At 30.9% G+C, this 18,086-nt stretch overlaps 1 protein-coding gene across 4 annotated transcripts; it reads right to left on the reverse strand.

The window, feature by feature from the left end:
• Positions 1 to 2,194: 2,194 nt before the first annotated feature.
• LOC108324100 (uncharacterized) lies at positions 2,195 to 12,060 on the reverse strand. 4 transcript variants are annotated; one of them, XM_017556927.2, is made up of 22 exons: positions 11,885 to 12,060; positions 11,616 to 11,768; positions 11,356 to 11,515; positions 10,943 to 11,261; positions 10,606 to 10,746; positions 10,345 to 10,534; positions 10,104 to 10,234; positions 9,169 to 9,375; positions 8,666 to 8,832; positions 8,098 to 8,176; positions 7,198 to 7,725; positions 6,683 to 7,076; positions 6,102 to 6,147; positions 5,920 to 6,027; positions 5,435 to 5,686; positions 5,173 to 5,241; positions 4,778 to 5,005; positions 4,397 to 4,507; positions 4,088 to 4,195; positions 3,786 to 3,893; positions 3,209 to 3,307; positions 2,195 to 2,484 (listed from the first exon to the last, which is right to left on the reverse strand). In XM_017556927.2, the coding sequence occupies exons 1-22, from the start codon at positions 11,985 to 11,987 to the stop codon at positions 2,328 to 2,330; spliced, it is 3,858 nt and encodes a 1,285-aa protein (XP_017412416.1). In that variant the 5' UTR covers positions 11,988 to 12,060; the 3' UTR covers positions 2,195 to 2,327. The 4 variants fall into 4 exon arrangements, with proteins under 4 accessions (XP_017412416.1, XP_017412415.1, XP_017412413.1 ...); XM_017556926.2 differs by lacking the exon at positions 6,102 to 6,147 and having other exon boundaries at positions 3,209 to 3,304; positions 6,652 to 7,076; XM_017556924.2 differs by lacking the exon at positions 6,102 to 6,147 and having other exon boundaries at positions 6,652 to 7,076; positions 9,169 to 9,372; positions 11,885 to 12,059.
• Between the last annotated feature and the right edge of the window lie 6,026 nt (positions 12,061 to 18,086).

Raw genomic sequence — 18,086 nt, forward strand, 5'->3', positions numbered from 1 at the left:
ATCCAGTACTAGTATATCTGTGGTTGAAGTATATCCTTTGTTTGTATGTATCTTTAAGTTTAGAAGAGTCTGCAAAAGTCAATTTTACAAGTTTTCACAGCAACTAAAAAAAGTTCGATTAAGAATTCAACAAGGTAATGATGATACACGTACTCGAAGAAAAGGATGTTATTAGTGTGACCAATATGGCTCGACCACACAACATGGTTGCTTGTCTTTGACAAGGCACATCAAGGGCCACATTATTTGTAGGAGTTGCCTTTGAGGGGTTGTGGTTTTGTTTTGTTCTATTCATCCCACTACCAAAATAGTAACCCTTAAACAATAGAAAAAAATGAAAACGTGAAGGAACTTTTGAGATTATTCCATTCATAATCTCCACAAACAGAAAAAGACAACTGTCTTTTTAAGTGAGGGTCATCTTCAATGTAACTTTTACTAAAATCTTCTTCTTTTTTCTATTGATGAAGACTCATATATTTATTAAAGATTCTTTTGTTAGTTTTTAGTTTAACGTTTATGTCTTAAGTAATAAACGATAAATAATTGAGATTTATTAAAAATGATATTTTCTTTCAATAATGATCATGAAAAGATCTAAATCCTATCTTACTAATACTTTTAAGATATTAAATATAAATAAAATATACTTCGAAATTTTAAATGAAAACATTTGAAGGATAAAAATAGTTCTTAATGTATTAGATATTCGCTATTTAAAATAGAATTGTAACGAAATAGTACTAGATAAGAAAAAAAAATGTAATATTAAGAAATTCTAGATATTTTAATCAAATAAGAAGTGACATTGGTGATATAAAATCCTTGCTTCCATAATAACATATAAATGAAATTGAGAGGAGTGAACTTTAAACCAAAAACTTTTAATTAATTATATACGGGTAGGAAATATAATATACATACATATTATATATATATATATATATATATATATATATATATTAATACAATAGTATAAAAATATTTGGAATATATAATTCTCAAAACAATATCTATACAAAAAATGTAAATAAAATAAGTTTGGATATATGGTAAAATTTGCAAAATGCATTACTAAATAGTTAAAAAAGATTGTCCAAAAAAAATTAAAAATGGAGTATCATATCTATAACAATATACAAATAGAATATTATATTTATTTATAAGGAAATACTATTTAAAAAAATGGAGTATAAATATAACTACAAATAGAGAATTGGGTTTGTTAAACTAAGCGAATTGGCATTTCCATGGATGGAGAAATTTAATGGATCTTTAGGCTTAAACTTATCTCCACCTCACATGAGATGACTATGTTGATAATTTGAAATGTTTCCAACCATATATATATATATTATCTTATTACCTCTAAATAATATAATTACAAAATTATCTTTATACCCTATTATTAAGAAATGGTGATGGTCCTATAAAATATCGCTTTTTATAACAACTAATTCAAACCCACTTGAGAAATAGCTTTCACTAAACCACTGTTTCACCGTTTCAGCAGTGGAGTGTTGGCCCAAAAAACTGCGCTTAACAAGTTTATTTCAAATTTACTAAGTTGTCTTTAAAATTCTGCATGCTAATATTATAACTTTATGATTAAAGAAGTTATGAAAAAAAATATTCTTAAATCTGACTTTTATTAAGGAATTTATACTATAAATCTTTTCCTTTGAATTCTAATGTGCTAAGAATCCTGTGATCCTGTCAAAATAAAAAAAAAATTGTAAAATAACTTTCAAACGTTTTATTACCATTTTAAATATTTTTATTTTGAATTAAAATAAATTTAAAAAATTATAAAAATAACATGTTTATAAAATATATTTAATAAGAATAACACTACCAGTAACAGCAATCACACGAATATAACTATTCACAAATAGTATAATTAAGTCCGTGATACAAACACTTAGTTCAATCTTAATGTTACATCAAATCCTGCAACAGAAAAGAGTGCCAGGTTTAGGGACCACCTTGAAGTAGGATTTAAGAATCGTTGGGTAAGAACTACAAGCCATAAATTATGTTTATGGAACGGATGTTTTAGTCTCAGATAGAAAAACAAAGGTTCATATTTATGTGAGTAATATAATTCTGAATTCATAAAATGAGACAGTTTTTACGCATATCTTGAATTAAGTTGTCAGCAAAAAGTAGAAGTTAATTCATGGGAGTAGACGAATTTGGAGAAACCTTAGGAGATGGAATTCTATTTTTACAAGGGTCCAAGCTTTACATAGTCGGTTAAGTATAAAAATATTTGCAAAAATAAAAATAAAGAAAATATTTGCAAAAATAAAGAAACCTGTATCCCTTCAGTCATCGTCCTCGGGATCAATCACCATTCTAAGCTTCCTTCTGGATCTCACATTCTCCGAAAATGCACTGACATCCACATCATCCTCTGAATCTGCTAAGTCGTCCATTTGCTGATATTCTACTTGGGAGGAATTCATGGAATCAGCATCTTCCCTGCCAATTCAAATTCAATTCACTTTGAGACCTTGACATACACATCTATGTAATCCATTTTATGTCCCTAACTTTCTTCACATAGCATCAACATTCTCGCAAATTAATCTCAACCTTTTTTTCCCTAAGACTAACAGCCATTGACGAGTTACTCTTAATGACCATTATATTACAAAACATAGACCAACAGCTAAAGGCGAGTTACTTTTTATAACCATTATATCACAAAAAAAAATAGAAGATTTAAAATGGAGATCAGCAAGAAAAACATAAATGCTCTTCTTCTCCATAAATCTCTATCTGATTCCTATAATTACACTATTAAAATACCTAATATCTCTAACTACAATGCACAAAACACTGACTTCTACTATTTAACATGGTATTTTTTTAAATGCAGAGGCAAGAGATGTATCCTTGTAGTTTCTATAAGGCCAATAATTTAGGAGAAACACCCATTGTTTCTTATTTACATCTTAATAACTACAAATGTTACAACAATTTACATTTCAACAAATAGGCTAAATACCCAAAAATAAATTATAATTAACTCAATTGTAAGCCCAAAATCACCAAACAAGCAAAAGTGTTCATTGCAACAAAATGTCTTTTCCCACTAAGTGGCAAAAATGTGATATTAGACCATATTAGCAAAAATGAATCCCACTGTACACTGAATAAAATATTACCAAAAATAAAAATGATACCGAGTACAAAGACATACATTTCGATAACCTCTGACATGTCTCCATTAAGGTGATCATCAACTTGGGTATTTTCAAGCTTGTCCTGCTTTGGTTTAGGAAAGGATCTTCCAGTTCTTCTACATCCATAAATGGCACCAATAAGAACATAAACAAAATCAAATATGGTATGAATGGTGCTGGAATATGACAAGTTAAACTACAAGTGGTTAAAAGTTGTTGTATACAGTGTGTGATTGATTTTAAGGAACTATTTTCAAGCTCATCTTGCTTTGATTTAAGAAAGGATCGTCCAGTTCTTCTACATCCAGAAATTGAACCGATAAGAACATAAAGAAAGTTAAATATGCTAAGAATGGTGCCGGAATATGACAACTAAAATTAGAAGTGGTTAAGAGTTGTATAAATGGGTAATTGATTTTAAGAAATTAACAAGAGAAAGGAATCTTTCCGTAGATACAAACTTAACTAGCATTGTAACAAGATTTCACATAAAAAAAAACACAGTTCAAACTAAATTCCAGATATACAAATTTGTGTCCCTATCATTGATCAATTGTATCCAAGAAAAGAAAAGTTGAAACATGGAATATTTACTTGAGAACAGAGTCGAGTATTTCATCATCAGAATCCTCTCTTGATGATGTATCCTCACTGATAGGTGCAAGCAATTTCTCAGCTGATACCTTGCTATTTATTTTCTTCCTATATTAAATAAAAGATAGTTATATCCAAATGAAACAAAATTGTTGATATACTAGACAAATCCATAATTTTTTCTAGTTAAAGCATAAGGAGCCAGCAGAATCAATAGGTTAAACTAAATTCCTGACATCATTTATGATATCATTGATTAGTAAACTAGTGATCGTACAAACGAAAAGGCAAATGAACATTACTTGATAACAGAGCTGAGCATTTCGTCATCCGAATCATCTCTTGATGATGTATCCTCACTGATAGGTGCAAGCAATTTCTCAGCTGATACCTTGCTATTTATTTTCTTCCTAAATTAAATAAAATATAGTTATATCCAAATGAAACAATATTGTTCATATACTAGACAAATCCATCATTTTTTCAAGTTAAAGCATATCGAATCAGGAGCCAACAGAATCAACAGGTTAAACTAAATTCCTTATATCATTTATGATATCATTGATTAGTAAACTAGTGATCGTACAAATGGGAAGGCAAATGAACATTACTTGATAACAGAGCTGAGCGTTTCGTCATCCAAATCATGTGTTGACAATCTATCCTCGCTGGTTTGCCCATGTGATTGTCCCCTTGATACATTGTCGTTGTCGACTTTCTTCCTAAAATCATAAACATGGAACAATAGTTAGACCAAAGAGCTAGAAGAGACTCATTCATCCGAGCAGCAAAAAAATTGCATTTGGCAAAGTACTAAAATTCGGCTGAAGCATATATTTATGTATAAAATTTGAACAGTGTATCCATTAAAATGGTCCATGGCCTTCTGGAAGTTACACATGCCAATGAGTGAATGTTATTTTGCAAACATGAAGAAGTCAATGCCTCAGCTTTGTAAAACTGCATGACCAAAACCGCAAACACAAAGTTACCTTTTTACCAATGATACCAATGTCTCATCTTCAGATTCATCCATCCTATCATTTGAACTATCCATGACATCTACACCCTTTAGGTGCTTTTTGCCTCTAGAACTCTTCTTCTGAGGTAGTGATAAACCAAGCTGCTTAAGTTTTCGAGAGACTTGGGCAGGAGTGAATTTACCATCCTCATCAAGTGCATTGGCTATCATGTAACTACATCTTCTATGGTCCTTGAATCTGCAGAAATAACAACCTAATAAACTCATATGTTCAATTCCTCTGCTATTTGTCATCCTCAGCAAACAATATAGAAAATTCAAAAAACATATTAACTACTATCCGTTCAGCCATTCTCAGTTAGATACTGAGAGAGACCAAATGCAAGGCAACCAAGTAGTACTCACTGCTCATATAGAACTTTTAACAGAGCTTCCTGATCTTCATTGAAAGCACGGAGTCTCTTCTTTTTTTGCCTGTATATATGAAATTGAACTCAAATTCAGAGACCACCTTAATCTATTCGATGCATCAGAATGTATGTTAAAAAATTGTTGAATTAGGATGAAGAATAGTGACAACGTTTCACTTCTAGGAGGAAACAGAAATTTAATAGAAAAAAAAATACCAGTAATACTTAATAAGCATCATAGTTCAATATAAACATACAGGTGTTGAACTAACTGGCTTCTTTCGAGATTCACTGATTTATGATTGGTATCTCCCACTGTTGTCTCAGCATCTAATTGATTGGGGCTAGTAGACAAAGGTCCTTCAGCATTATTATCACCAATCCTTCTCCTACGTGCAACTGTTAGACCTAATCTTTTTAACGTATTGGAAATTTGAGCAGGCGAAATTTTACCATCTGGATCTAACACTTCAGCTATACGCCGACTGCAATGTCGGTCATCTTTGAATCTAAAATAATCAATGCAAGAACCGTTGGTGAAAAGAAAGACTAAAATCCATATGCAAGAGAGAGAGAGAGAGTTAAAAAGCTATGAATTAATCCATCATGCTTTCTCCTTCAAGTATGTTTGCACAGATGATGTAAAAAAATTAACGAAATAAAAGTGAACTTCTTTCTGACAAGGCTCTACATTAAACTATGTTCCAAAGTTCACACAAAGGTTTGGTCTGATTAAACCTACTTTTCATAGAGATTCTTAACTTGTCCTTCCAAATCGCCATCAAGAATAAGTTTTTTCCTTCTCCGTGGAACTATTTGAGAATCATCTTCCATTAATTGCTCCTCCCCACTGTTAATCCAAGTGAACCAGGAATCAGAAACTACAAAATCTCAGAAAAAATTGATGAAAAGTTGCGAACATACTTATGATCATCTTTTCCATTAGCACCAAAAGAAAACGAGAGTAGTCTCAGTTAGAAAATGTGGGAAATACTCAACGGTAACATCATAGAATATTTTATAGCATCGTATGTTATCTCATAGGAACTCTTCTACATTTTATTACTTATTTTCTTAAATAATTAAAAACTTTATAATTATAGCAGAGGTATCTGATTAATTTGATTTAATCACATATCATTGTATAGGAATAAAGTTTCCAATAATTATTTGTATTTTATTGTTATTAACTTACATAAAATAGGCTCTATTCATTATGTAGTTCAATTACAAAGTTCTAGTATCTCTTCCGTCTATTTTTCCCTCTCTTTCAAAAGTACAGATAATTCTTCGCAGTATATCTATCTTTATCTCGATCTATTATGAACCAATCAAGCAACAAGCCTAATTTGAAAATTGGTACCACTTCTAAAAATGGTCATCTCAGTGCCGCCAACATATTTCCCAAAACATATAGAAAGTTCAAAATCTAAGGCAAGAAGCTCACAACCAAGGTTCGAGATATTTATCTTACTTTTGATATCCTGAGTCATGAGTAATCAAAACATCAGCGTCATCCTCACCAAGTTTTTTATATCCTGAGCCATGAGTAATCAAAACATCAGCCTCGTCCTCACCAAGTGCATCAGCTATGCTTCTACGAGTCCACACCTTCGCTGGGGATAGACCAACTTTTTCATCTTGTGCAGTGTTATTCCACTTGGTACTTTCTTTCTTCAAATGACCAAGCTCGCTCAACAAATATTCAGCATTCATGTAATGACATTCCCTTTGAGTCTTCCAGAAAAGGACTTCTACAAACAAGAGGGGTTGTTTTTTCATTTTCTTTAGCATATTTCTGACCAAACAATTCAGGAAATCAACTATATCTGCATATTCCTGGCAGGGAGATGACTTTTGTTCAACCAGGATGTCATAAAATGTTGTGAGCAGCGATAACTGCAATAGTATGTCAACAAGATCAATAAATATTATTCATCAAAAAAATCAATAAATATTATTCAGAACCATTTTCAAAAACTACAATCTCATTGAAGATGGAATACTTGCTGGACTTTACCTGGTAAAACATAGGTTGGAGTTCAAGATCATCACTTATTCTCCGCAACATGCTTATTATGTAATGATTTGTAGCAAGGGAATTGCTCTTATAAAACTTGAGCAACCAGCACAATTTCTGAATGATACTATGATTTGCAAAGGCAGAGACAAGCGTTGAAACCTTGAAATCAACTTCATTAATTGCATTTAGTTGCTCATCTTCAGAATAATCATTAGTACCATCCAACATGTCCTCATTAACATGTTCAGGATACGTGGCTTCCATTGGTTCCAACTCAACTTGGGGGTTCTCATCTTCTTGAACATGTTTTTCATGTTCATTATCATCAAGGGCAACATCCTCCCCGGTGGGATTTGGATTTGGATTTGGTAGACATTCCTGCAGTAGCTCATTTTCTGCTGATTGATTGACAGTTGAGATGCCCGTTTCATTTTGAATGCAAGAATTATCTCCAGTCAGTTTGTCCCCCGATTCCGTTCCTTCTGGAATTTTTTTCTTTTTCACTTTCCTTGATTTTCTCGACACCTTGAATTAGAAGATATAAAGTAGAAAAAGATATCAAAATGCAGTAAATTTTTTGGACAGTATGCTCTGCAATAGATTTTTTACAAACCCACATATTACATTATTAATGTCAAAATACTAAAAATTTGAGCTATTAGTGAAGGCTCGTTATCAGCTTTATTCATCTCTAACAAAGCTCACGGAAGCAAAAAGCTATTACATTTAAATGTGAAATTTGAATCAATATAAACAAGGGAGGTATTGCATATGAAATTCAATTGCTAAGCATTTGTGTTAAAGTGGTTACAGGCATCTTTCCTTGTTTGTTCTGATCTCAGTGATTTATTTCAAATATAACTAACTCTTGACAGTCAGACACAAGTTTCAGCTTACCCTCAATGTTCCTCGAGACTGAAGACTATCCATCAGCTTTACAACCTTATGAATGATTTCTACCAAATCTGAAAGATCACTGAAAGGAAACAGAATTCATAAATATGTCAGTAAAGAAAGAACCATGGGGTTATACACAAGCTCACAACAAAGACATGCATAAAATCACTATTATCATTGAACTCACGTATGAAGACAATTGGATTCCTCCCATAATAGACAATTTTGCACACAGCTTTTGAATTGAAAAGTACATATTATTTAAGCTGATTGCAAAAAGAGAAATTTATTTAGTTGGACAGAAACACTTTTCCACTGTCTATCACAATGCTGCTTGGCATACTTAGCTTTCTACCAATTGACGCATTCACCAATACGTAATGTGTCAATTTTTGCATGATGTATGAACTAAAAAGACAACTAGTGAGTGATTAACAGATGTCCCTTGAATAGCATTTTAGGACCAGAAAGCCGCTAAGAAACAAGTTTAGGACCCAAAAAAAGAAGTCCATATATGTTCATAATTAATGAATGTGAATTTGTTTTTTATAGAATAACGAGGTCAAACCTTTTTGGTTGCTTGTGGGTGTCAAAAGTTTTCATCAAATTCAATAGGAATTGTGTCATCCCTTCCTCGGTCTGATCATAAGTTAACTTGTACAGAAGGATACGAGCTGTTTGTGGCTCCTTTGAGTCTTCAGGCAACAATTTAAGTATCAAATCCAGCATGCGAATCTGAAAAATAAAAAAACAGAAATTAGTAAACATTTAATAAGGTTATGCACAGGAATGGAGTTATTGAAATCATTCTTGCAGAAATGCCATGACTTGTAAATTTATTAAAAACAATAATAGATAAAAGTGGGACCATGGAATGCCAAGAAAAATGGAATGAGATGGTGATTGATAAAGCAAAACCGTTTGTAGAAGTGATCTAGCTTTAAGATATATTTACAGTCCTAAGAACCTTAGCTAAAAAAGAGAGCACGAATATAAAAGAGAGTAGAAGTTGATGTAGTAACATGAAAAAAAAAAAAACAGAACATTTTAATATTTTGTAGTTCATATTACCATGTTTTTCAAAAGAGAACCAGCTGCAGATAGAAACTGGTGGTCATTTGTTTCCTTTAGACCATCATAGGCATTCCGCCACTGTGAAATGACCATTTGAAACATTTCCTCATTCAAGGATGCTGCAATTGGACCACAAATTTGACCACTGAAATCTGAGGTAACTGCATCTTTATCACCAAAATTCTCAAATGTGTCTCCTCCCTCCTTGGTTTAATGAAGACGAGAACATGTATGAGAATGACACCATTTCTCAGTCGTAGATTGAAAAATCACAGGTATGCTATTTACAAATAAAGCAGAAAGTAATAACTCACAAAAATGAGAACAACAGATGCTGTTACTTATTGCCTAATTTTATTTGATATTTTGTTCATTTCCATTTGTCCAGCCAAAAATTTTTTATTTGCCAGCTTATCATTTTGCACGGGAGTAATGACTAGCTATTTGCACCTTGATGAATCAAAGGTCACAAAATAATAAACCCAGAAAATTCAAGTAAAGAAATCAACTTTTTTATCCTTTTGTTATTTCTTTGATTGTGATGTGTATATAAATAGTAGTCATTATCGCTTACTATTCACTAAAAGATAGCCATAATGTGCCATAAATTGTAACTATAAAATTACAGGAACTAAATTACAGGCCTACAAACAAAATCATTACAGGAAAAGTTTGCTTCGACATGGGTTGAGAAACTAAAATTACAACTACTTATGCTTCATGCTAATTTCTAAGTAACTATAAAACAACTAAATATGTAAGGAGAATCTATAAAATTCCAACCTTCAGATTAATCAGTAATTGTTCCTATTTAGACCATGAATTCTTAAAAATTTGCATTTAATACCTCTAATAAAGGGGACAATGTTAAGTATTGCAGCTTGAAAGAGGTCAAGAGAAGAGATATGAAATTCTCATACTATCACTCTCACCTTAGAAGCTGAACATTTGTAAAACTGAAACGCAATGACAAATTCAGCCACTTGAAAGAAAACAACAACATCACTTCTTTGAATTGAGGGATGTTCCTTTGCGATGTCTTCACGGATGGATTGCATCAAAACTGATACAGGTTCAAATTGCTGTGGGATTACTTTTCACTTTACAGGTTGAAACCAAAAAAAATAAATATATTTGCAAATAATACAAATTATCTGAGAACAAAAGGCATACCATTGTATCCCCCAGAAAGCAACTGATTCACAAATCCGTGAAGCAACTCCAATATCTTATCCTTTGTTGAAGGCAACCTTGGATGATCCCACGCAATTCTTTTAGTAGGACCCCGAGTGACATTGTGTGCTTTAAGCAGCACATTATGAGAAGAATTAGGATTTCCTTTAACCACTGCCTTAGAACCATCCTACCAAATAGAGAGCAATTATCACTCAAGTCCACCCACATAAAAGCACGTGCAGGGTCAAAAAGTAGTACCATTGTAAGCCGAGAAAATGTTCCACTGAATTGCGAATGTCTACTAAGATTTTTGATCTTACTACTATTTTTTCTATTCTTTTCCTCCTCCAAGATGAACTGGTGGAGACTATTAAGAGAAGCCTGGGGATCTTCATCTGCCTAAAAAGGATTTTACAAAATGTAATTGACCTAACAAAATTATAAAAGCACTATATTGGAGAAGATAGAATGAGGAGATCTTAACACATTTACTATGCGAGTAATGTTAGCAAAGCACATTCAGAAGAGAATAATGTAAATAAGATGCTCCTAACGAGCTTGGCAAGAAAAGACATTAGTCACTATGAGGACTAACCTTTGATCCCTTCGAATGTGCCCTAATAATTAACTCCGGGTCCTGACCCATGAAAATGTAATGGAAAATTTCTAGTAGAAGCAAGTTATCTTGACGGAGATAAGCATTAGAACCACCAACATATTGAGTAATAACCAAGATTATATCCATTACATTCTCGCGAAATAAAAGCTCTAGAAACTGGTCTCTCAGAGATAGAAACTGACACGCTAGTCCCCCTGACTTCTGGTGCAACGGAATTTCTTGAACAGCAAGAATATTTCTAAATAATGTAAGCACAAGCTGGACTAGTTTCCAATCATCCTCGCTAAATGTGTCGCTGTACACAAACAATTTAAAACACACACATAAGCACTTTTTTTCCATTCGCACTCGATACACCGAAAAACAAATTGCAGTTTGCAGCCACTCACCGTTCAAGATTCTCAAGCGGCCTCTCTAGAAACGAAACTATCACTGCAGCGACATCACTGTTCGTCACAGCAGACTTCAAACCCCACAGATACTCCAACTGTTGAGGTATATCCGTGGAAGAAGGCTCAACCGGCATCGTAAGAAACACCAGTACCTTTACTGGAAGAAAAACAAAACAACTACAGATGAATCAAAACCCAAACACGCTTGAATCGACAAATTCAAGATATGTGTGTGTGTGTGTGTACATAAGGAAAACCTGAATTCAGAAGCAAGTTGCGATCTTCGTGATAAATCTCGATGGTGGGTATCAAATACTTAGAAACTATGTTCCATTTGCAAACTTGCTTGAAGACATCGCGCGTTTGGGGATCGTCGCGCCTAAGAAACCGCAGCAAATCTTTCAGGTTATCTGGTAATTGATAACAAGTGTGAGCAGTGAGGAACCGAAAATTATCATCAAATCGAAATCATGTGAAAAAAAAAAGGAAATGAAAAGGGGATATTGAAAATGCAAGAGAATCGTACCAAGACAGTGTTCGCCTTTGGTAAAGCCAACTCGATTGCCTTCATCGTCCTCTTCGACGGTTCCGAGGCCGGAGCAGATTACTGATAAGCCTTCGGTGTCCATGGTGATGACGGAATTGCAGAACTGTGCAGTTTCGGGATCTAAAACAAGGTCTGAGTTGAGTTGAGTAGTTTAATAGAAGAATGGCGGAAAAACTTCCCGCGCTTTTGAGCGTAGGCAAGAAAGCGGTGTCGTTTAACTTTTTTGTTTCTGTACCGTTGGCTTTAACTTAGTTTTCTAACAGAAGAAAACGATGTCGTTTATTTTCGTTAGTATTTTTGTCGTGGGCTTTAGTAAAGGGCTATTACGGTTCTTTGCCAACTGGCCTTTTCTGTCGGCATCTCCATAACTGCTTTCTGCACCCTTCCATTTCAATAAATTTAATAAAAACGACTTTTAAAATTCTTAATGAGATTTTTCTAGTTATTCATAATGTATTAGAAATATTCAAGGATTACAAGTTCAATATGAAAAAAATATAATCACAATGAGATTGCACAATGCATTGTAAAAATATAATATGAATTAAATTCAAATTGTCTTAATTTTTATTCTGAATGACTTCATAAATAAAATTTGTCATTATAGAATGAGTGGTCTAAATAGTTTAAAATTCGTCCTGAAACTTTCTTTTCAAAACTGTAAACATCATACCTTTCTTGAAAGGTTCAATACATCTATAATAAAGATTAATTAACTTGTTATGTATCATGTGTTGAAAATGAAATATCTCCACATGTCTCAGATTGTAATTATGCATGACACAAAAATTAACTCATATAGATAAGAATAAAATTAAGTAATGTATAAACTTCAATAATAATAATAATAATAATAATAATAATAATAATAATAATAATAATAATAGTTTAGATTGTGTGATGGTAATAGTAAGAAATAATAAGGGTGTGAACATACAATGATTTGTATTGTAAAAGAGGTTTATGGAATCATTGCGTCATAAACAACTTGTTGTCTCAAAAATTCAAGTTGAAAGGCATTATTCCACCCATTTTGAGACTATTGGCATTTAAAATTATGGATCATATATCCTATTGGGGCTTAAGGCATTACTAAGATTTGTTTAATCAGTTCACCTCCCAGCACCTTTAAACTACTATTACCTAACACTTTAAATATAATGTATTTAAATATAATATTATTAATTACAATAATAATAAAATATGAATTTTTTTTAGAATCATTGTATTTAATATAAAAATATAGTTCTTTAATATTATTAAGAGTAGTTGAAATATTTTAATGAAAATATCATAATTTTCTCGCTAAATATATTAATGCGAGATGGAAGTACCGATAAAATGAAGACCAATCAAAATAATTTAATCTAATAAAGATTATTTTCATATGAATGTCTTTTCTTTATGATCTACATTAATTGTATTGTATTTATTAATAGAAATATTCATTTAATATTATTAAGAGTAATTTAAATATAATATTCTTGTAAGTGTATTATGGACTAATCCAGAATGAATTTTTAAATTTGGAAATATATTTCAGAGAATGATTCATCCCATAAAAATCACTTTAAATAAGGCATAATTTTAAATTATCATATTTATGACAAAAAGAAAAAGAAAGGGATGTGGGAAGAGTTGTTGCGATTTGAAACAGATATTCTTAAGCAGTGTAGTCATGTAAAGGGAAATAAATAGAATATACATGCAAGAAAGAAACATCGAGGATATATGTTTTAAATATATTTTTAGTTTTTAATCTTTGATATAAAATTAGAGATTGATATTATCTAAAATTTTAATATATTTTTATATTTATACTAAGTTGATTGTAATTTTTAAGTGGATTGAGTTATGTTATTTATTATAGTGTCATTGTTATCATGTAATTAAACTTAATTTTTATATAAATGTTATATTTAATTTTTTATTACATATTTTTTTAATTATTTTTAAATCAACTTTAATTATATTATTGAAATATAATTGTTTGCTATATGTAAAAAATAAAAAACAGGGTTAGAGTTGGTTTTAAAATAGTAATAAAAATTCTTCTAATTTTAAAAACAATAATTTTTTTTTATTTTAAAAGTATTGAATAATTTTTCTTATAATTTAAAAAATAATGAAACAAAAGAATATTCCTTCTAATTTAAAAATAATAAAGAATTTTTTTCTTATTTTAAAAAAAAAAAAAATTCCTTCTAATTTAAAAAAACAATGAAGAATTTTTCTTTAATTTTAAAAACAATAAAAAAATTTCCTTCTAAAATTTAAAATAAAAGAAAATTAAAATTGAGTTGAGTTGAATATAAAACACTACAATAACACATAATATTAATATTCACTTGATATATGATACTGACACAACTTAAAACGTGATATGGAATATAATATTGTATACATAACTATTTTTTTAATTAAAAAAACTACAAAGTGATAAGCGATACTCATTATTCATCTTCAATTAATTATTCAAACGTCGTTATCTAAAAAATCAAGTTGACAAAAATTAGACATTATTAAATGTAAAAAGAGAATAGATGACCAAATTAAATAAAAATAAAATTAGAAATCACCATTGTTTAAGCCTTGATTTAATTATTTATTTTCATGTTACTCAAATAATTTTGTATATCTCAATCATATACTAATTTATTTATTATTATTATATCATACTATTTACAAAAACTGTTAAATATCTAAAAATATCAAATATCAATTAAAAACACAATAGCCCAATACTTACAAAATACATTATTATTTTTTATTATTGTTTTGCTAATAACAACCGTAACTATATAGAATTGATTTTCTCAAATACAACGTTCACAACTACCATATTATCAAATATATAATTGTAAATATGATGCAATGTAGTTGAAAAAATATAACATCTTACTATCATCACGTTTTAAGTTCATGCATTAACATTCTAAATTTAAACTTCAATTTTGTAACAACAACTTATATCCATTTTGTCATTGTTTTAATATTTAGTATAACAGTTGCATTATACATTATAACAATTATACTAACCCAACATTTGATAATTATTACATTTAAATGATATTTAATTTCTAACCACAACAAATATCTATTTCAATTTCAATTAATCATTTATCTAAACTTTGTCTAAAACAATTCCTTAAATTCACAATTATGCATCAATTTAATTATTATTATACATCTTAATATTAAAAAATGTATATATAAAAATATTTTAATATATGTTACAACATAATAATATAATTATTTTTTAAATTACTAAACTTTTTATTTCAATATCACAATTATTTATTATATATAACAATTATATATATATATATGGGGTTTGCTAATTTACGTAAGGGATTCTTTTAGTTAGTACATTTTAGCAAAGTGTACCAAGTTTTAGGTTACAAAAAAGTCTCTATAAAAAAAAATACAACTTTAAATTCAAGGGTATTTTAATAATTTTAAAATAAAAAAAATAAAAGGTAGTTGTTTATCATTCTGATTGGTGCACGTGTATGAGTAGTTATTACCTTTTATTATATATTTTTTTAAAAGGTAGTTGTTTTTTAAAATAAAAAATAAAATAAAAGGTAATAACTTCTCATGCGTGGACGATGATAAAAAACTACCTTTTATTTTTTTATTTTAAATTAAATTTTAAAATTATTAAAATATCCTTGGATTTAAAGTTGTTTTTTTTAATAGGGACTTTTTTGTAACCTAAAACTTGGTACACTTTGTTAAAATGTACCAACTAAAAAAATCCCTTACATAAATTAGCAAACCCCTGTATATATATTTAAAACTTATTTATTTAAATATAATAGTACCTTATATTATTTTATTATAAAAAAATTAAAAACAACAAAACAGAGGCACGTGCGTACCACTGGTCTAAGGCTAGTTAGGGGTGTTGCTCCCTCCACCACCACCCCTTCCTCCCTCCACCTCCCCAATTTTTCTTAATTCCAATAGATTAAAATTTTTTACTTTTACTATTTTAATTTATTTCAAACCTAGTTCTCCTACTTTAGTCCTGCACCTAATCTTTCCATCTCCCATTTTTGTTTAACAATTTGTCTTCCGTTTTACTCTGTAACCCCATTTGTCTTCTCTGTTTCACTTCTCTTCCTCCATTTCTTTTTTCTTCATTTTCCTTTTGGGTTTCAAAGTTTCCATTGTCGTTCATCTCTGGTGTGGAGGAGCTCGTTTAGTGTGGAGCAGTCGTTCATCTCTGGTGCGGAGGAGGTCATTCATCTGGCGTGGAGGAGCGTGGATCTGCGGTTGTCGTCCAGGTTGGTTCTCGCTCACCATTTTTGTAGTTCAATTTACGGTTTATTATTGTTTACGTGTTATTTGTGCTTGACTGTTGTCGCTGGTTGTCGTTGTCGTCGAGATTGTTGGCCTAAACAGTGCCCGTGAAAGGCCAAAACGGATGTAGGATATCTGTTTGGCCTTCGACGGATGTCCGACTTCCGTCGACGGATGTGGGATATCCGTCGAAGGCCGATCGGATATCCCACATCTGTTTTGACTCTCAGGATGCTGTATTTTTTTTTAATATTTTAATTGTTTTTAGAATTATTATAATTGGAATATATATATATATATATATATATATATATATATATATTTGATATATTTTTTCTTAATTTTTTTAAACAGTAATATTTGATATATATATATATATATATTTATATATATAGTTATTTTTAGATTTTCTTTAACGGTTTAGATTATTATTTTAATATCTTGTAAATTTTTCTATTTGTAGTTTGTAAATTTTTCTATTTGTAGTTTTTAAATGAATTGATTAAGTTTGAATTAGATACGTAAACTTCTATATATTTAAATTATTTTTATTTCTTGAAATAAATATTATTAATTTAATTCTATTTAATGTTAGTAAATTTGTATTTGTATTTAATTTATTTACAGTAATTTTGTATTTGTAATAATAATTAATTTAATAATAATTAAATGGAAATGTATTTAAATATATTTTTTTAATTAATTAGCTAATTGTTTATTTTATTTAATTTTTGTTGTAGTTAATAAATTAATTATTATTAGTTTAATTTATTTTGAATTGTATTTTTTTATAGTTTATTAATGATATTTAAAACAATAATTTTTTTAATTTTTTAAATTAAACAAATAAATTTTTGTTCAAAATGGCAAGAACACGTGGTGCATCTTTTAGTTCTTGAGGAGAGAGTTCGTCGCAGGGCGAAGCTCGGAGAAGACCTACCGTTTCTGCTCGTAAAGTCGTGTAGCTCCTATCCAGGATGACCCCATAGCTGAGGAGCGAGCCTTTGAGGAGTAGACATATGAGGCGTATGAGACTCATGGTGAGGAGGATGCATTTGAGGCCCCTAACGACGATGACAATGAGGAGGAGCATGCGGATGTTCATGACATACAAGAGGATGTCGGTGGATTTCCTGGAGGTCCACGTGATGGTTCATTGCTAACGCACTATGTTCAACATGTAGCTTATGCTATTTCACAAGGTCGGGTGAGTGCAAAAATAAAATTTATTTTATTATTTTTTTAATAGAAATTTTATTAAATATTGATGTGTAGGATCGAGGGGACACACTGAAGTTGATCTCCCACGAAAAAAAAAGTTAGAACCATGCCACGAGGGAATTCAACACATTGTGTTGAATTCCAGTTTGATGCCTCTCACAGGGATTTGTTATGATTACGTTGGTAAGGGGTTACTCCTCGGATTCATAGAGAGGTAGCATTTCGAGACCAGTAGTTTCCATCTCCCTATAGGGGAGATGTCGATTACTCTTGATGACATCTCGACGTTACTTTACCTGCCCGTGATGGGACAAATGTGTGATTTTGAGGAGTTGGAGTTTGAGGAGGCTCGTACAACCCTTGTGCAACTGCTCGGCGTTGATGGTGGCACAACAGGTGCTGAGATAGAGGACGCATGTGGTCCGAAAGTCAGACTCAGCTGGCTTAGAGAGATATATGTTCAGAGGTGTGAGTCGCAGCATTGAGACTATGCTGCCAGAGCATATTTGTTGCATCTAGTAGGATGCACGATTTTTGCAAATAAAAGTGCTAGTTTTATACGCGTGTCTTATTTATTGTTATTTAGAGACATACACGCGTATGGCAGATATGCCTGGGGTGTTGCTGCACTCGCCCATTTGTACGAGTAGCT

The sequence above is a fragment of the Vigna angularis genome, chromosome 3 (assembly GCF_016808095.1).
Source record: "Vigna angularis cultivar LongXiaoDou No.4 chromosome 3, ASM1680809v1, whole genome shotgun sequence".
Lineage (NCBI taxonomy): Eukaryota > Viridiplantae > Streptophyta > Magnoliopsida > Fabales > Fabaceae > Vigna > Vigna angularis.